The following is a 20,963-nucleotide window of genomic DNA, read 5'->3' on the forward strand; positions in this document are numbered from 1 at the left end:
AAGCAGCTAGGGTAAGGTTATTAACTCCACTGGAAATGTTTTAGGTGTCCACAAAGTATTTTTAAAAGCTTTGGAAATTCCTTGCGAAAGAGAACATACACAGTGTTAGAGGTTGTAGAAACAGCAGTCTGTGCATAGTATCTTCTACTTCTGGTGCCTGTTTTAGTATGGATAAGGAACATTAGTGTTACAGCCTGCTACCAGGTAAAACCACATCTGAAGATCTTCTGCCTCTTTTCGGGAATGCGGCTAGTATTTAGAATTTTCAGGTGGGAATGATTGTTGTGCACAGTTATGAAATTGCATTGTAAAACTTGAGTCAATGATTGTCTTTCTCAATACCATATCCTACACACCAGTCAGTTCTATTACTCAGAATGACTATCACCCGCTAAAGAGAACGTAGAGAAGGTAAATGTTGAGGCTACGCATTCAATAAAAAAAGCTATTTTTAAGAGAAGATTTTAAATTAATTTCTGTGTGTTTCTCAAAGGGTATATTAACAGAATTTAAAACTGTGCTATTGAGAATAGTTAATATCAACTGTTCTTAAATAACTTTAAGGAATATTAAAATATTCTAATAGAATATTAGAACTGCTTGATTAAGAGAATTTTTATAGCTTTGTAAAGAACAGCAAAGAAATAATTCAAAGACAGGTCACTAAGAACTCCTTTGTGTTTTTAAATCTGTTCATATGAAACTACAGATAACGCCATAAAATTGATCTCAATGTGCATATCCAGGTTTAAAAATAGTTTTAATTTAATTACAAGGTAAGATGAGGGTTTTTTAGTGATTGTCCTATCTCAGTTCTGTTGAAGTTGTGGCGAGAAATCTTTCAGGGGTCAGTGCTCAAGGCTCAGTGGTCTTGAGAATTACAGCTATGTAGGTTTTGTAAGTGTTTAATCAGTGGGTTTTGTGACATAGAAGATATTGCAAATAAGTTCCTCCTTCACTGATAATATGCTGTTTAAAATAATTGTTTCTTCTGCACTTCATTCATTTGCATTAAATGAAGATGATGCAGTTCAGAGAGATGGCAGTAGGTGTCTGTTAATTCTCTGTGCTTCTCAGCGCTCTGTGCTTCAGTGAGAACTTACAGAAGTCTTTGTACATTTGATCCCTGCTCTTTCAGTCAATGTCATGGTACTTTGTATGTTGAAAATTGTTACATTCATCAGCTGTTAACATTCTTTGGCATATTACAAAAATGGAATTTGAAACAGAAGAGGAATATTTTATAATCAAACAAGGACTTACTGTCTCAGATGAGAAAGTTCAGATCCATAAGAACCTTACTCAAGCTGTGTAATGTCCCATTACTATAGTAATCTACAATGATTCGTTGTTTTATATGCTGTTATTGCTGCCAGTACAAGCAAGCTGGCATTTCCTTCTCCAATATGAGTCAGGTGGCAACCAAGTGGAGACGATGTTTGGAGTCTCCCATTTTCTGAGGGCATATTTTCATGTTCTTATCTCTACTTTCTCACTACACTTGAGCAACTTTTTTCCATCACTTTTGGTGAAATTACTTCATTGGATTTTGTATTTTTTATGATTTTCACCCTTATCACGTTCAATTGTAAGCAAGGACAGAAGCATCTATTTGCTAGTGTCACCCTCATTTGCTCTGTCTAAGTGAATTTAATCTGCCTGATACCTAGGGATGGCACTTGTGCTGCTCTAGAAAAATGTGATTTTAAAAGCCAAAGTTCATCTTACTCATCAACTGCCCAGTTTGACAAATCACCTAGTAATAACACTGCACAGGCTAAAAAGGCCTCATTTGCAGGAAACCAGTAACAACATCAACCACCTCGGAGTCTTCTAAGACCAAGTTTCTTCATGGGTAATAATTGGCACCAGAATGACAGCTTTTCATAAACAGAAATGCCTTGTGTTAGACTTTTTCTTGCTATCCTTTGATAGTTTCTCCAGCAAAAATCAGGGGGTTATAAATGATATCGTTTTCTTTGACTTGCTTACAGTGCATAGTTCAAGAGACCCAGCATTTAATGCTGGAAGAGAGCAACACTGGCCTTTTCTCAGAAAGGCAGGTGTCTTCAAAGCATTTAAGCTTCAAAAAAGGGAGAAGGCTGATCAAATTTTAAATTATTTTTCAGCAATATACCAATATTGTTTCTCAGCAATTGAATGGATACTTTTTACCTCCTTCAAAGGAGAAAGTTGCATTATTTTTGACAGGAAGTTGTAGATTGACAAATTCACTGTGTCTCTTTTGGTAATAATTGCAAAGATGCTTTCAGAAACAAAAGATCTTTCCAGAATTGCAATGCTACTCAAGATACTGCTGAGAAGTATTTCTTTTACCACTAAGTTTGCAGTAACAATCTTACAGGCTAAACATAACCATTGCCACCCAGTAGAGTGATGGCTTAACACTTCACCAGTGTGTAGTTAGTGCAACTAAAACTGCAATGTCAGAAACTGTGCTGTTGCTTCCTCCTGGAGCAAGGGATTACAGATGTTCTTGAAAGTTATCATAAAGGGCAGAATTAATTTGTTAATTTTAATTACTTAAAGGAAGAATTAGTTTGTGTTTCTTCTTTGCACAACATTAGTGCCATATCTCAGAAAAGGACTGAAGAGAAACGTTATCATATTGCTTAACATCTGTTTCATTCAAATGCATCTTGGAGAATCCAAGGTCACAACTACTCCAAGGTTCTATCTTTTCGGAGATATTTAAGAGCATGTTGTCAGAACAACAGTGAAACCATTTTTTATACTGGAATAATTCCAAAAGAAAAAAAAAAAGAATACCCTGCAGTTAAGGGAAAGGCTTCCTGGCCTTCACTACTGCAGTGTATTCCAAATGTTTTCTTGGGTGCTTGTCTTCAGTGTGATTAATTTTTATGTGTCATCACAGCTGCTCCAGGACATCTGGGGAAAGCTTATATCAGCATAACTCTGTGCCTCGATTATAGCTAATGTAAAGAAGATTGAGATGCAAAAGGCAACAGAAATGCCAAATGTTTGTAGGCTTTTTAAGTAATTACTAGTTTTCAGTTTATTACAAAGTGCAAGTTACTGGTCTCCGGTATTATGTGTTTCTTGTTCCGAATGTCAGATAGGTCACAGAAACTAGAATTTATTACCTGTTCATGTCTTTCTATGGTTTGAGTTGCAGATGTAAGACATCAGTTTTTCGTGATTTTGAATGTGTTCATTGATTTCCCAAGCTGTGAAGTTATTTCCATCCAGAAAGGAATGGTAAAAAGAAAGGAAATTATATATGCTGTTGGAAAGAATCATTTTCAAAGGCTTAAAAGTTGCTCTGTATTGGAGAAAGAAATGCCTGCCTACACTACAATTATTTTGAGAAGTGTGCTGAGCAAGATATTCTTCTTATAGTTAATATTCATGCAAATACTGTAGCCTGAAATAAAAAAATACTGATTTTTCCCATCTCTGCTAAAAAGAAGCCTCTTGTGAACAACGGAGTGAACTCTAGCAGATAAGCTTATGGAGATCCCATGCAATAGTGCAGCTCTGCCATAACTAAATTTTAGTATTTTTCCAGTTCCACATGTTTTTCTAGCTTCTGTTGAAAAGAAAAATACTGCTGAAAATATTTCATGGAGCTTTATCTCTACTTGACTCTTAGCAGTGCAATCTCTCATATAACACACACATTTTAAATGCAGAAGAGCAGTTTTAATATGGGATTTTCAGCTGGTTTACTGAAATGATTAGCAAGTTCCAGTAGAGATAGTCCACAAAATAATAATTTTTCATGTAAGTTCAGTTAGGAAATACTCTATTTTGAATTTGCTTCTGTACAGGATTTATTAGACTCTGCCACCTAGAATAAGTTAAACTTTGTTTCATTTTGAAGTCTACTTTAAATAACAATGTAAGTAATCCTTCACCTGACGGCAGGTGACATTAAAGGAACTAAAGCTTCTGCCAGTCTCCCATTAATGAGCTCAGAAGTGCTGTTATTAATAAAACCACAATAATCAGGCATGAATGAGATAATAATAGTGTATAATATACTTGCTTTCAAAAATAGTGATGTCAGACTTCAGTACTAAGAAATTCAAGATTGCTGTTCTTTACTGTTTTTTCCTGAATACATTCTTTGAGTGTTTGGTAAGGCTTGGTGTTGAAACTGGCTGCTTTTAGCTGTCTGACCACAAAGAAAACTGTCAGCTTCTTTTAAGGGTAGAAAGAACATATGTAGCATGGGGAAAAAAATAAAAAAAAAAAAAGGAAAGAAAGAAAAAGGACAATAATGACACAATGGCTATATGAACATAATGAGCAAAGTGTTATAAAAGGAAAATAAAGCATAATCACTTTTTACCCAGTAGAGATTAGTTGAAAGTCAAAACTGCTACGTATCTGAAGGTCACTTGGTAGGCATAAGTCTCTCTTGCATGCAGGTGCACTGCCTCTGCCAGGAAAGACTTGATGTTTTTTGGCTTAAGTAGGCTTTTGGAGTAAGGCTCCCATCCTGGTCCCATGTGACAGTTTTTAGTCATTTAGACATAGGTTTTGAAATAAGTAATTAATCAAGTTCAGCTTCTTTCTGTGCTTTATTGTGAGAGTGAATGTTAGTAGCTGCTTTCATACTCTTCAGATAACATAGTTTTAAGGTAGGTAGTATGCTTACTACATTTCTTACTGGAAAACCATGAAAGTTAAGAGATAGGATATGGTTTTATTTTTTTTTCTCAACCAATAACAATAGTATATTAACTTGGTTCTGTTACTGTTGCAATCAGTGTGGTTGGGTTGGGTTAACATAGTGAGTTTCTTACTGCTATAGTTCAACCCAATATGGGACAGAAAAAGTCTGTGTAGAGGGCACCTTTACATGTAGAGGAAAAAAAAAATCCCACCACCGAGATGGAAAAAATAAAAAACAAACCTAAATAGCCCAGCCCAAAATATTTGGGCTGTCAGATGCGAAGATCTAGCATCATACTGTTCTAATAAGAAAAAAATAGAAAGTTATTGGAGGTGTTTCTTCTTGACCAGGCAAAAAGAAAGAAAAAAACACAAAAACAATCCTGACAACTAAAAATCATGTTATGGTTAAGAAAAGTGGGAAACTGTATGGTATTGAAAGAGAGAAATTCACAATCATTTGTTGTATTTCATGGTCCCGTGCTTTTTTCATTCTTTCTTGACTTGGTCTTATCCAAGGTTTTAAACCCTGACAATCAGCTTTAGTTACTACCAGCTGTGCATTAAGGAACTCTATTAAATGAAGGCCTTACCTTCCATGGGTAAGAGTAGTTGCATTTCCTTAGAAAGCTGTCCTTAAGCTCATGGTGAGAAGTGACAGACAGGGGACATGAAAGGTAGTTTGCTGCAAGAATGTGTTTCAGACATAATATTAAGACTATTTTACTGTGAGGGTGAGGGAGCAGTGGAACAGGCTGCCCAGAGGGGTTGCAGGTTGCGAGTTGTGGAGTCTCCTTCCTTGGAGGTCTTCAAGACCCGCCTGGACATAGAATCATAGAATGGTAGGGGTTGGAAGGGACCTTTACAGATCATCTAGTCCAACCCCCCTGCAGAAGCCGGGTCACCTAGATCAGGTTGCATAAGAATGTGTCTAGACGGTTCTTGAAGACTACCAAGGAAGGAGACTCCACAACCCCTCTGGGCAGCCTGTGCCACTGCTCCGTCACCCTCACAGTGAAATAGCTTTTTCTTATAAAGTGGAACTTTTTGTGTTCCAGCTTCATCCCATTACCCCTTGTTGTATTGCTAGCTACTATAGAAAAGAGGGATGTCCCAACCTCCTGACACCCACCGTTTAGATATCTGTAAATGTTAGTAAGGTCTCCCCTCAGTCTCCTTTTCTCTAGACTAAACAGCTCCAGTTCCTGCAGCCTTTCCTCATATGAAAGATGTTCCAGTCCCCTGATCATCTTGGTGGCCCTGCACTGGACTCTTTCTAGAAGTTCTCTGTCCCTCTTGAGCTGAGGATCCCAGAACTGGACACAGGACTCCAGATAAGGCCTCACCAGGGCAGAGTAGAGGGGGAGAACAACCTCCCTTGACCTGCTGACCACACTCTTCTTGATGCACCCCAGGATGCCATTGGCCTTCTTGGCCATGACGGCACATTGCTGGCTCATGTTCAGTTTATTATCCATCAGGACTCCCAGGTCTCTCACGACAGAGCTGTTCTTCAGCAGTTTGACCCCCCAGCCTGCACTGGTACATGGGGTTGTTCCTCCCCAGTGCAGGACTCTGCACTTGTCCTTGTTGAACCTCATGAGGTTCCTCTCTGCCCAACTCTCAAACCAGTCGAGATCCCACTGAATGGCAGCACAGCCTTCTGGGGAATCAGCCAGTCCTCCCAGTTTGGTGTCATCAGGGAACTTGCTGAGGGTACACTCTGTCCCCTCGTCCAGATCGTTGATGAAGATGTTGAACAAGACTGGCCCCAGAATCGACCCCTGAGGAACTCCACTGGCCACAGGCCTCCAGCTTGATTCTGTGCTGTTGATCACCCTCTGGGCTCTGTCATTCAGCCAACTCTTGATCCACCTCACCATGCACTCATCCAAGTCACACTGCTTGAGCTTTCCGATGAGGATGTTATGGGACACAGTGTCAAAAGCCTTGCTGAAGTCAAGATGACATCCACTGCTCTCTCCTCATCTAGCCAGCTGGTTAGGCACTCATAGAAGGCTATCAGGTTGGTTAAACAGGATTTCCCCTTGGTAAATCCATGTGGACTCCCCCTGATAACCATCTTAACCTTCATATGTTCAGTGATAACATTCAGGGATGAGTTGTTCCATCACCTTTTCAGGGATGGAGGTGAGGCTGACCGGCCTGTAGTTTCCTGGGTCATCATTCCTGGTTTTTTTGAAAACTGACGTGACACTGGCCTTTCTCCAGTCCTCAGGCACCTCTTCTGTCCTCCAGGATTGTTCAAAAATAATGGAGAGAGGCTTAGCAATCACATCAGCCAGCTCCCTCAGCAAGCTAGAATGCGTTGACTTACAAGCCTTAAGCTTGCCCAACAAGTCTTTAACCTCTTCCACCCAGGGTAAGTTCTCTGCTGTCCAGGCCATCCTGTTATCATTGCTGGACTGGGATTCTCGAGGGTCAGCCTTGGCCATAAAGACTGAAGCAAAGAAGACATTCAGTACTTTGGCCTTCTCTGCATCCTCGGTCACCAGGGCACCCTCAGCGTTTAGCGGTGGGCCCACATTCCCCCTCACCATCCTTCTGCTGCTGATGTACTTGAAAAATGCCTCTTTGCTGTCCTTAACATCCCTGGCTAAATTTAATTCTAGAAGGGCTCTAGCCTTCCTAGTTGCACCCCTGCATGCCCTGACAATATTCCTATACTCTTCCCAAGAAGCCAGCCCCTGTTTCCACCTCTCATAGATGGCTGCTTTCTGCCTGAGTTGTCCCAGCAGATCCTTGCTCATCCATGGAGGCCTCCTACCTCCTTTTCCTCCTTTCTTGCATGTTGGGACACACTGATCCTGGGCTTGGAGGAAGTGGTGCTTGAAGATTGACCAGCTCTCTTGGGCGCTTCTACCTTCTAGAATCTTATCCCACAAGATCTGCCCAAGCAGGTCTTTGAAGAGGCCAAAGTCGGCCTGCCTGAAATCCAGGGTCACGGTCCTGCTTTGTATCCTGCGTCTTCCACGTAGGATCTTGAACTCTACCATCTCATGGTCACTGCAGCAAAGGTTGCCTCCAACCTTCACATCCCCAACCAGACCCTCCTTATTCGTCAGTACCAGGTCCACCAGCACACCCCTCCTTGTTGGTTCCTCGATCACCTGCAACAGAAAGTTGTCGTCAGCAATCTGTAGATGTTCCTATGTTATCTGATCTAGGTGAATCTGCTTCTGCAGGTGTTTGGACTAGATGATCTCTAAAGGTCCCTTCCAACCCCTACCATTCTATGAAATTTCACAACTGTGTGCACTTGTTCTCATTTATGGAACTCTGTATAGTCATCAATTCCAGAGGGCAGTTTAGTAGTAGATGCCCTCTTCAAGTTGCAACTTCTTCTCATCACATCTCTAAAATTCCTCGAGAAGGCATAAGCATTAATGAGAGCTAAATAGAGGCTTAAACAGAAAGAGGTGGAAGAATATTTGAGTATTAAGCTTTGGAAAACTAATCAAGACCTGGCTTTCAAACTTGAATGTTATCTGGAGGTGCTATTATTCAGCTTGTAAGAAAATGTAAGCTGACTTTTTGAGAGTGCTGTTGTAGCCCATACCATTTCTCTCAGTGACTCACTTTTCTTTTGTTCCAGAGAGAGACCTATTTGGAGCAGAACCGTTTGACCCTTTTAACTGCGGAGCAGGAGATTTCCCTCCAGACATTCAGTCCAAACTAGATGAGATGCAGGTATCTACTGAGTTATCAGTTATGTGGTTTTCTGTGGCTGTATGACTATTCTTGAAATAAATGTTTATGGTATTCTGAAAACATATTCCAGATTGCACAAATACATAGTAAAAATCCCTGTTTCTGACTTTTGAGTTGGACTTGCAATTTGCCTGAAGATCCTTACATGGTATTAGTATGGACACCTATGCTAATTCAGACTTTTTCAGCAATGTAATCAAAATGTGATACATCTCCTTCTGCCTGGGAAGGGGCTGAATGAGCTGAAAGAGAGCTGAGGCAGGAACCCAACATATAGGCTGATCTTGCTACTCTTCCATTCCAGCAGTCACACCCAGATAGTATACCCTTATCCTTCCCTCAGTGACATCAGTCGGTTTTTTCATAGCAGTGGCATAGGCAAAGTGCATGCTTCAGGGGCCACGGCAGTTATCTGCTGCCTTTAAAACCAGATGTATTTGACTATGACACTCTAGGACAATTAAACTATTGAGAATTGATTCAAGAATTCTGAACTGATGTGTTTTTGTCAGAAAATTTTTGTTGATACTGAAACACTCAACGGTATCTGTTCAGTTATTTACACAATTTTGAAGCAGTTCTAGGAAAAAGCCTTCAAGTTTTGGAATAAATCACTCTTCAGTCAGACTTTCCAAACTGCATGTTCCTTGCCAGTTTTTTTATCTAGGTTTTTTTTTTTCCAGTGGCCTGACAGCAAAATGGAAGGCTGAAAATACTGGGAACTTCAATTTCTAGGATTCTGACTCCTCATCAGAAAGTGTTCCCAGGGCTTCCAGCCCTGTTGTGTCTCAAGAGCCTACAAAGTCCAAAGGTGCTAGGTCTTGGGCTTCTTCAGTTCCTCTCTTCTGCCTGGAGGGCAGCAGAAACGTTTCAAAAATGGCTAAAATCAGATTTAAACGTTCCTGAGTGTAATTTTTTAATTCCTTTTCATTGTGAAATTTTATTTTCCATGTCAATTTAGGATGGTGCCACTGGCAAATTCCACTCACTGTAAAGTAAGAAATGTAGATACTTGCTCACCTGTGCTCTGGCCCTGATAATTTCAGATAGCAGCTAAAAGCCAAAACTAACTTCTTTACAATACCAGTAAAAAAGATGCTTGTGAATGCTATAATGTCCTTGAGGACAAAAAGCAAATCTCTTAGTGCCTTCCATTGATCTGTATCAATGTTTACATTGCCTATAGCCCATTTTAGGAGAAAGTATACTGTAGCATCTGTGTCCGCTAGGAGGAATCCTATGAAAATACCTAACTGTTGCACAACTAAGAGTTCTTATTACAGGTAATGTTTTGACAAAATTTTGAATTGTTAGCATGTAAGACTGCAAAACCTGAAAAAGCAGATAACCAATAACAAACCCCACAAACCTTAGGGCATTACTATGTGCTATTTCAAAGAATATTGCATTGGTCAGGTATTCCCCCCTGCACATACAGATGTTTTGGTTTTCCATTTTTTATATAAGTTTTATAAACTAGTGTCACAATAAGCAAATCTAGTATTTCAGTCTTAACATACCCTGAAAATTAATTTGTGGGTCTTTATGTAGGAACAAAAATTGTTCATGTATAATCCAATTAAGAACAAGTGTAAAGCTGACAGAATGTGGGGAAAAAATAATTTCTAACTTTGACCAAAGCAAAAGCTACGTACAGTGATTTTACTTGGTGGATTGTGCAAAATACATATTGAAACATGTCTTTCCTGATATCTCTTTTATCTTCTTGTGCTCTCCTGGGTGCCTAGCGTCAGCGATGGTTGGTATATCATATTTTAATAATGGTATTTAAAGCATTTACAGTTGAAATGTGCATGTGTTTCTGTCTGGCATTTTCATTTTTATGTATCTATGTGTATATATATCGATATAAACTTGGAAGATTTATTTTTTATGTAGACAGTTCTGCAAGTCAGGGCCATTTTAATGTTTAGGGACCTACAATTTGTAAAATATGGACAGCTAGCAACATTTTTTGCATCGGTCTTACCAGCTGCTGACACTAAGACTTTGTTTTCATGGCCTTTTTTTACCATGTGTACTGGTGAAATCTCAAGTTTTCATTGTCAGATTGTCATTACTGAAACAATTTAAGCAAAACCTTTGATATAGATTGCTGTGTTAGTACAGTCACATTTTTTAATGTGTTTTTATTTGGAAATAATTATTTTAAATTTTCAATGAGCAGAAGAGAGTTGTGCTCTTCAATGCAGCAGTTATTAGAAACTCAGCCTATAAGAAGGAAGGCAAAATGGACGCTACAAGAGCTAAAAGCACAGAATATATCATGTGCTCTGGGAAATCAAACATTAAGAAAAATATAGGCTTCTTTCCTTCTCTGGAATCCAAAGTGGAAGAGTCTGTTGTCTTCAGATTGTGAAAGTACAGCCTGAGTTTCAGTAAATACGTATTCTGTTGTTACATATACAAAGGTAAGTTGTCTATGAGCACATCTAATAGTTCAAAACACATTTTTTGTCTGAGAAAGTATTAAAATACATCTTGTCCTACGCTCGAGTGGCAAGCAAACTGCCTTGGCGCTAGCCAGTAGCCCAATTGAAGCAGCTAGGTCCGGACTGTCTTGTCCTATTTCTCATGTAGAGTTGTGTCAGATGCCTCACCAGACAGACCTCAGTCTGCAGAAAAGCTGTCTTGGAGTATGTGTGTGTTGGAAGGTAACGTGGAAGCAAAGTGGGAGAGAAAAGCACAGAGCAGAAGAGATGTTGGGAGAATAAACTCTTAAGTACTGGGTGCTTCCCTTTCATGTTTGATATTCCGAACTTCATGAGATCAGATCAAGTTCCTTGACCTCTGGGGGAATATTTTTATGTTTAAACTTTAGTGATGATCCAGATTTCACACTTAAACTCTTTCTGCTCCATTTCTCACTCCAATCTCTGTTGTTCTTTTTGGAGAGCTTAAAACTCAAACGTGCTGAGATGTGACTTTTACAACTCAGGCCTCTCTCTGACAACTGTCCAACCTCCTGTTTACCCCCATCCTTATGCTAAAACATATTTTCATCTTCTCTATTTTGACTGTATCCAGACATTAATAAAATGAATCTGTCTATTTTCCCAGAAGTCTTGCAGTGAGGGGAAGTTTTGCTGGATCATGAATCATACCAGAAACAGCTGCTATAATTTATGAAATTCTCAAGGTAGTTAATACCATAACGCTTCCAGGAGCTGCAGACTATTCTCCCTGCATATCCTCAAGCAGTCAATAGACTTGACATCTTTCCATCTGAAATAAGCCCTCTAAATTATCCTCTCAGAGATGTGTTGGTTTGTGCTGATTTAAGCGCACTGAGTGAAGTCTCTGTGAAATGAGACTTAACCTCAGAGCCATAAGGTTGACTTTGACAGATCTATCTCCTGTTAAAGTGGAAATTCTTTGTCGTTTACTGGTTTTAACCAGAATAACTCACCTTATCATAGACACAAAAGAAGTGGGAGATTTGAAAAAAAGAGATTGTTTTCAGGTTACTTTTTCTAGTGAAAACAAGCTTTGCTCCCCTCTTAATGAGTCCAGACATATCTTTTAGTACAATATCATTTCGTTTTCTGGATAACTGAGATGTTCAGTTTTTGTGTTAAAGCATTGTGAAATAAAAAAAGTTACTTAACACTGTCAAAATAGGGATATGAACACAGAAGCAAGACAGAATATAGTTGTGCACTTCATAGCCCTTCCTATTCCCACTCCTGTCCAGTACCAGGGAAAGATATTTTTCTGACTTACTGTTTTCTGAACCTTAAAGTACAGGAAGGCATAGCACACGTGTTTACTAATCAACAAGAGGTGTGTTATGCTGAGAACACATTTTTAAAAGCTGAAGTATCTCACTTTCACAAGGCAAAATCTTTAAAATTCCATGTATTAAAATTAATGATGTATTTTCTTTATATGTTGTATGTAATGTGTACCAAGTCCTGACTATATATGTCATTTTCAAAGAAAAAAATATTCCACCAAACACATTGAGTTTATTAGAAAAAAAATGAAAGCAAATAATAATTTATAATCTCCTCTGTTGTTCCAACTGACTTCATTATTATTGCAGCTGTAAATGCTGTTTTGGAGTGTAGAGTCAAAATTAGGTGTGTACTGTACGATGGATACAATAATAATCACACAGCAGCTTCAAGTAGGAGCCATAAGACTTGAGAGACATATGCAGTTCAGTTGTATATATAAACTATATTCCTGAATGCAGCCATAAAGCTCAGTGTTCAGCATTGCAGTGAGAACTACAGCATAGGATACTTTACTGTTACCTGCAATAGTCACAATTCAGTTGTGTCTGGACATAAAGGACATTCTTTTCTTAAAACCTAGTCTTCCCAGGGCTTACTTGACCACAGCTGAATGGATGTTTTTGATGGTACCGTATGTTTGCCCAAGTATATTTTTTTTGAAATTCAAAAAATTATTTAAGAATTTGGAGTTATTTTGAGAATCTTGAGGGATTAGGAATGAAGATGGCTGTGGGAGATCTGAAGTCTCTGCTTTCCTGATCTTTGAAAATTGATTTGCACTCAGTTTACCAAAGAGTCTGCTGGAAAAGGATATTGTGATTTTTTTTTTACCTTTTGAGAGCTGTATTTAATCTGATTAGAGCTTTCTTTGCTTTATACTCCCATGCATGTCTTTTCTTCCATTTAAATGTTTATGAAGAAAAAAATCTGCATGTTACTTTTTTTAAAAAAATCTGAAAAATGCCTTGTTGGCTGTCTAGATTTCCTTGATGTCCTCTTGATGTTGTTTGACTTTTTTATCCTGTGGTTAGCATGGAACTTTGAGCCTACTGGTAGCTATAGTATCTGACACTTGACAACAATACTTTTTGTGGGATTTAATAGGTGAATATTGAAATGTCATGTTCCTGTTATAGACAGCAATGTGCATGAGCCGTTCTAAGTATGTATATGTTAACAGGTACAGTTCCTGGCACTGCAGTAGTAGGTTTTACTTCTTTATCATTTCTGCCTGTAATAAAAGTTTGGTTGTCAGGTGTGCAACAGATAACAGCATCTGGCAACTAGATCACAGTTTTCTTCTAGAACAGACAACAGTTCATGATGGTAATTAAAAAGCTTTTTAAAAAATCTAGTACATATAGTGCAGCAATCTGTTGATGGATTAACATTTATCACATTGCAAATATGTGAAAATGTGATTGTTTAAAAGGTGAAATATCACATCTTAAAGGTGGAGGAGGATTAAATAGTGGGAGGGAAGTGATCTGGAGTGAAGTTGTAGAAGGAAAGATCGAGACCACTGTTCTTCAAGAAAGTAGAAATAGTTTAAAGTAAAGTCATAGCAAACACAAGCTAAGTGATAAATGACAAAGTAGCTGTATTTATGGAGTTAAACAAAAATTTTGAAACCCCACAAGATCAACATAAGAGCAGCGAGGTGTGTGTGCTTGCAAAGTACATAATCTGATGTGCTCTTAGCTGGCTTGTAAAAAGGACATTGGAAGTGCAGCTACCTAAGACATCAACAAACAGTGATTAAATGTATAGAAGAAAGATAAAAAGCATGCAGGACATGAGTGTGATGAGTCTTTGGTGAAAGGACTCTCTGGATTGCTAAGAATGATTATCCTTGTTAAACCAGTTGCTGTAACTCTTCTCCTACTGCAGCTGTATCAAGCATCCTCAGGTTGAAGCGCTAACTGTCCCCTTCACAACCTCAAAACTGGAGGTAGCCTTTAAATCTTTTAAAAGATTGGCATTTCTGACACACTGACTATGGAGTTTACAACTTAACAGGCTAAACTGCAAGGCTAATTCTCTGAATTCTCCCTTCTGTTGTAGGCAGTCCTCCTTTGGCTGCAGTTGCATCAATTAATAATATCCTTTGAGTAAATGAACAGTGTCTGTTTATAACAGGATGTGTTTGACATGAAACTTCAGATGGTGTTTGCTTGAAGTATCTTTTCTATTGAAAGTTCTTCCTGTTAGCCCTTTGCAAACTACAGAGGGAAAAAAGAGTCACGTACACCTGTGAGCTTTGGCAGTATCATGTCACCCAGGCAGGGCAAACTGGGTAGCATAGTTGTAGAAGGATTGCACTACAGTACTGCTACTCACTTACCATCCCATAGTAGGGATCTGTCTTTACAAAAATTCAAATTTTACTTTGAAAATCTCAGATCTTTTAGTAACTATTGCAAGGCAGTTTATTCTGTTTCCTAGCATTACTCTTCCGATACCACTAGCTGACAGGCCTATTAAATGTTTGAATTGGGATTTATCTTTTAAAACCAAAAGGCATGCACTTGAGGTACTGCTGTGCATTATGAGAAAAGGCTTGAGTTTCTGCCTAATCTCTGTATAATACAAAGTACTTTACAATAACAGATTTTGTTTCAGAGGTGTTTATTTCATGAAAGCATATATTATTGACTTCACAGCCTATGATCAGCATTCTTTAAGTGAACTGTATGTTAAAGCAACATTAAACTGAACATTGTTCCAGCTGCCACTGGAATTGATGTTCTCATGGCATTTCAATTCAGAGCCCTTGCTTCCAGCTGCTTACTGCTTTGCAGTACCTCTACTTAACAGACTGACATTTTCTTGACTCAAAGGTAACACTTCTTTTGAAGGTCAAGCCATGATTACTCGGCTTCTTTTAAAGCAAAAAGGGAAATGAAAACAAACGCATTTTCCCCATGTTAAATGTGCTGCTGTTATTTTAGAACTGGTGCAAGCAAGTACATTTTGTAAGCCAAATGCAGATACTTGTAAAATTATTTTCTACTGAAGGAGCATCTAGTTTAAAACCATTTGTGTCTTTCTACAAATCTAAGGAATGTGAGTAAAAAAGAGGAATTTCTGTCCAAATAGTTAAATAAATTCTTTGCAGTTTCCCAAGACCATTGTATTTTATTTCACCGAGTGACATGCCTCTATCACCTGCAGTAGAGCAAGTATCATTTTATTTGCCTTTTTAGTGAAGCTTAGGTGGCAGTAGGCTGCAAAGTATACACCTGTTAATTTAACTGCACAGGGAGCAATTCAGAACAGACCTCAAAAATGTGGTTGAGTACGGCACTTTTTGTTGGATTATTGAATGTAGGAGACATCTGGTATTAGTTACATTCTCCATGACTTATCTGAATCTTTAAAGTATGAAAGTAATACAATCCTTGTTCATATAACTCTAATCTTTCCTGCTTATAAATAATGAATTTTAATCAGGGACAACATAAGTAAACATGGTTTACAACGTGGTACAAGTCAAGTTTGTTTGTTTTTTTCTATCAACTTACGTATATGAATACTCCATTTTTAATTCTATAATATTTTCTTCATTTTTTATTCATACTGTATTTCTTTTTTTTCTATGAGATACACCCTCTAATAAGTTAACCAGTAAGACTACTGAAAATGGGCTGACCAAATGTAAATGTGGATTCATTGAAGTATTCTTATGGTTTATCTGCCTCTAAATATATGCTAAAATTTAGGTGGTTTTAGCAAGAGAGTTTAATCCTCCAGAAATCCTTTTCCTTTTTATTAATTATGTCTTGTTTCATTGCAGGAGGGGTTCAAAATGGGATTAACTCTCGAAGGAACAGTATTTTGTCTTGACCCACTAGACAGCAGGTGCTGATGCCAAGAAATAAATGTGAAATTCCTACACAGTGTTATATTTTTAATTCAGAAAACGTATATGCAGATATTATCCATGTGCCAAATATTGCTTTTTTTCCACATGTAAACTCTTTTGAGGTTTGCTTCTGTAAAAATCCAACTTAGTTCCATTATTTCCCTGTACAAATGTAAAAAGTTGTGTTTGTTAATGAAAGATGAGTTAAATTACGCCATGATGTTTCTTTCTCTGACGTTTTGGCCTGAGTTTGCTATACTTTATGGCTATTAGCCTGGAGAAGTTCTTCAGAAAGCTGACACATATCTGTTTCTGGCCTCGCAAGCCTGATTTTTACATTATATTTTACTTGGCAGCATTTTGAAATTATGCTTTTAAGCCATTATTTAATAATCAAGCAGTAAAATGGGTAGTAAAATTTAGTACAAAAAGTTCAAATTGCAGTGAAAAGGCAGAAAATACTAACCCTTAATATATGCTTAAAAGGTAAATCTGGATGCTGTGTAATTGATTTCCATTACTGTGTATGGCTACTATGCTGTATATAGGTTGGTATTAATTTATAAAATCCAGATGATTTTTAGGTCCTTCATGCTTTAGAAACTAACAAATTGTTAATACGCTAATTAGTGTTCAGTGACCATGGAACTGTTAAATTGCAGACTGGACAAAGTAACTGCCTTTTGGTTTGACGTTTTGTAGCTGAACTGTAAAGTATGTAATTTGGAATTCATCACATGATGACCATAATGTTAAAATAAGATTATGGCTTTGCATTCACTTAGGAAGTCACATAATTCTGTGTATAAGCAGGCACTCTGTTGACTGGGCTCAGTTCTGTAAGTTACTTTCCACACTCTAGTGATTACCGTCAGGAGTGTTTTTTTCACTGTCTGCTTTAATGTTTTGTGTCTTAGTATAATTTTGAAGCTTGCTGCAAGAGTTCAATACAAGTTAGTAAGTCCTTCATACCTACTGGTTGTACATGTTACAGAAATAACCGCACACCAAAATTTTCACCTATGGAGCTGAACTCTGTCCTGTCTATGCACACTCTCATTACTTTTTAGCACAAGCAATACAATTCCATCTTAAACCTGTCTCTGAAAGCTATAGTTAGTGTTTTGATGCCCAAATCCCACAGTAGTTCAATTCAAAACTTTTAAAAACTCTTAATGATTTCCCTCAAAACATACAGATGTGGAAAAAAAAATTGAGAGCATTTTTTTTAATATTGTCTTTCTTTTTTCATGGCAGTGTTTTTTGTGATACTTCTGATTTTGCCCTTAACAGTTACAGTTTACACCAAAAATGCATTTTGTCAATTTTTCCTCACATATATCTCTTAATGCCCTGTTCAACAAGGTACTTCTGCATATACCTTAGAAGTCTTCTGAAATGAATGGGATTATTCTTTTGCTGAGTTTGGCATATGCTCAGGTAGCTTGCTGTATGGGGGCCTCAGTCTTCCTTAGTCTTACTCTGTGTTCAACATCCATATAAAGTATTATATATAAATATATATATTAAAATATATAAAGTCACTAACAAATAGAATAGTATATGTTTCATAAAGAGAAATCTTTATAATTTTGTTTGTCATATAGTATTTTGGAATTTATATAATTGAGGATGTTTAGTAACCACAGCAATGGCTTTTTTTAACAAATAGAATTTGTATTTTTATTGTACCTGAAAAAACTTTACATAATAAGCATCTATTTAGTGGTCATTTATTATCAATGGTAACACTAAGATAATATTTGCACATTTTAAGAAACCTTTTTCGTTACTGATTTTTATGATAGTCAACTGCAAATGGCATGGTTAAATATTACATACCTGCTTAATCCATACAACAATACTTAACACAGCAGCGCGTTTTTAATGAAAAGGTTATGTGATCCAATTGGAAACTGTATTTCTATGTAATCTCAAATGTCCTGTTTAATTTTGCCTAAAATAAAAGTTTTTAAAGAAGTTTCTTCCTGGAACACAATGTTCATTCAGTAAAATGCCTGGTAAATTGAGGGCGGGGAGGTGCTTAAATATTGGGCAGGACCTGCCATGAAGAATGGGTCCTGAAATGTGTCCAAGTCACCTTATGTGCTGAAAAGAATCTGATCTCAGCCAGTATAGCATGATGTCAGTGTTTGACCTTTGTTACTGAATTTGATCTAGTGTGTATTCGGCAGAGAAAAATCTTGTTCTATATGCAGCTACCTAATACTGAGTAACTCTCTCCATGGAGCTTCATGGATTTAATTGACTCCGTTGCTTTTGTGGTATTTTAATACTTAGCAGTTCAATATACTTAGCTGCTAGATGACTCTGATGATTATTTAAGGAGTAAAGAGTGTAACTGAAGCCTTTCTGAATCCTAGAAAACAACCTCTGTAAAGCAGGTGTGTTAACGGGACAATCTCCTGCACATGGAGTTCATGGTTTTGAGAAAACTGATCTTAAACCATCTGGTAATTACTTCCATTGTAAGTTTCTCTCCAAGCTAATATTCAAAACCCATCTAACCTCTCCCATTTCTGGAAATGGGGCTTGCACAGTTTATTGAAATCGATGCTATCAGGGCTTGCAAGTAGGGCATATATAATCACCTGTGAGGCAGAAACATCATCTCTCCTTTCCTCAGAATGTCATGTTCCCACTAGTATCATTATTCTTTAATAGATACTGCAGTAGCATCATGTGCTAAAATTTCAGAAGAGATATATATATTTTAGAGCAATACAAAGGGTCTAGGCGTTTGCTTTTGCTCTGCTCAAGGTTACTCAGAACAGAATTTTGTCTGTGGAAGCTATCTTGTTGCCAATTCCTGCTTTTTCTATGAAATGCATAGTCTCTAAGCTTACTAAAGAAAAAAATAGCTGATTTGGAATGAAAATGTGAAATAATTCTGCTAATTGTGTGACCATAGGCATTTTCACTTGACAGAAGCCTGTGAAAAGACAGTAACATCATCTACTAAGTTTGAGATATGGTGCTAAATGAGTTGTGAACAAGACTTTTTTGAGAGCTGTAAATTTGCCCTCCGACAAGAATAAAATACAAGTGCAACTCTGTGCTGCCAGATTTGTCCACACTGTTTTGGTTCTTTTGGGTATGTTTTCTTTCTCCATTTTTTTTCCCTTAAACTTCTTTAAACTGTGATCACACTGCTTATCATATTAACTGTGACTGTGTCACTTTGTGGCTGTGTAATGCTAGATCTCAATTCCACTTGCCAGCTGCCCAACTACTGCACTGATGTGTCATATGAAGCTGTAATTAATACCTAGAAGCAAGATTCCTGCTTTTCCATTCCTTTTTTTTTTTGGTATGAGATGGGCTATTTTTTCATCTAGCCTCCTTATTACACCATACCTGAATGACTGAGGTGCTTAGGTTAGAATTCTTCTGAAGTCAAATAAGCTGATATATGCTGAATTTGTGTGTATTTCTTCTTAACATTTGGTAACTTATAGAGCATAATTGCAGAATATTCTTGGCTTATTCCATTGTCTTTACTTCACATGGGTTTGTATGTGGCTTTCTTTTGTCCAGATGTGATTTGTACTGAACATATAATTGATCAAACCGTTCAAATTGGCAAAGATCAGATCCTTCATGTGGCAAAAGGAATTGCACTTCCTTTTGGCTTCACTTATGGAAAGGAAGAAAGGAAAAAGATAATTCTCACACTTGCAGAAGCAAGTGTGGTTGTGTAATCCCAGAGGTGATTGCACTTGCCAAGGAATGAGACTGGCTCTGAGACTTCGTTATGACAATTATTTTTCAAATTTGTGGAACTAAGCACCATCTCACTCTCACTGAGCAATTCTGCTTCACAAAAAGAGTCTCTTCGCTGAAAGAGTCTCACTGCCTGAGAAATCTTTAAACATCTGAAGCTCCTATTTTCATTAAATACCCTGTCAACTACTAGAGGTTGTCACCCTTTGGACACCCTCTTCTCAGACAAGAAATGTGTTAACAATGGCAGGCAAGCTCTTAACTTTCATATTTGATGCTTTGGGATATTGTTGCTGTTTTTAAAATGAGACAGTGCAGAAGTCACATTGTAAAAAAAAAAAAGTCTGAATAACAGGCCATATGTTTTAAAATGCAACCAAAAATGACAGCTAGTAGGTGTTCTATAAGCTTCAGCTAAGACAGCAAGTAAGCTTTGGTACATAATTAGCTAGCATTTCCTCCCACCACCTTTAAAACATCTTCTTAATGAGACACATATGTTGTGTTGTCAATTGGTGAAAAGTACTTCGCAGTTATCATCCACAAAACAGAACAGGAGTTCAAATACATAATTTTGTTTAGTTATTTCAGAATTTTGTCAAAACAAAATTCTGACATTTGTAATGTATGCAGCCTTGAGATGCTTCAGTGTTCACTGAATGTCAGTGCATAGGTTAGAGAAACTGCACATTTATTTATTCATCAGACGAAAACACTTCCTGAAACTACAAGACTTTTCCAGCAGATTTCATGGACTGCACACATAATATTTGTGTGAGGTGGGGTAAAAGTTTCTGAGTGTATAAATATGCAAGTCACCATTTGTGTTTAAGAAATTTATTGACAGTCTAATTTATATATAGTTTGGGATAAACCCTGCAAGTTTAGTCCTCTACAGTAAACTCTGGAATGGAATTAATCTATTTTAAGCCTCATATGAGTAACAACCAGCAAAATCAGTATATTTGAACCTTTGGAGACTATTTTTTTTCCTCCTCTTCAAGGAAGTAGAGAAAAAACATGAAGTGGAAAAAGAGACATTTTCTGCAACATAATTTGGTAACACTACTTTTTTTGTGAAACTTAACTGGTTCAATAACTCTCTCATTCTGTCCCAACACATTTTATGCCTGTTTCAGGATTATGTTAGGACTTGGTTTCATTTTTCTGGGAAAAAAATGTAGACAAACTATTAACAA

General features: G+C 37.5%; 1 protein-coding gene across 2 annotated transcripts in view; it reads left to right on the plus strand.

The window, feature by feature from the left end:
* The window catches only part of GULP1 (GULP PTB domain containing engulfment adaptor 1), a 169,109-nt gene extending 151,109 nt beyond the window's left edge, over positions 1-18,000 (plus strand). For both annotated transcript variants that reach the window (XM_062002897.1, XM_062002898.1), the window contains exons 10-11: positions 8,279-8,373; positions 15,952-18,000. In XM_062002897.1, the coding sequence (XP_061858881.1) occupies positions 8,279-8,373; positions 15,952-16,023 (167 nt within the window). In that variant the 3' untranslated portion in view covers positions 16,024-18,000. The remainder of the gene's footprint in view (positions 1-8,278; positions 8,374-15,951) is intronic.
* Positions 18,001-20,963: the final 2,963 nt, after the last annotated feature.

The sequence above is a fragment of the Colius striatus genome, chromosome 9 (assembly GCF_028858725.1).
Source record: "Colius striatus isolate bColStr4 chromosome 9, bColStr4.1.hap1, whole genome shotgun sequence".
Lineage (NCBI taxonomy): Eukaryota > Metazoa > Chordata > Aves > Coliiformes > Coliidae > Colius > Colius striatus.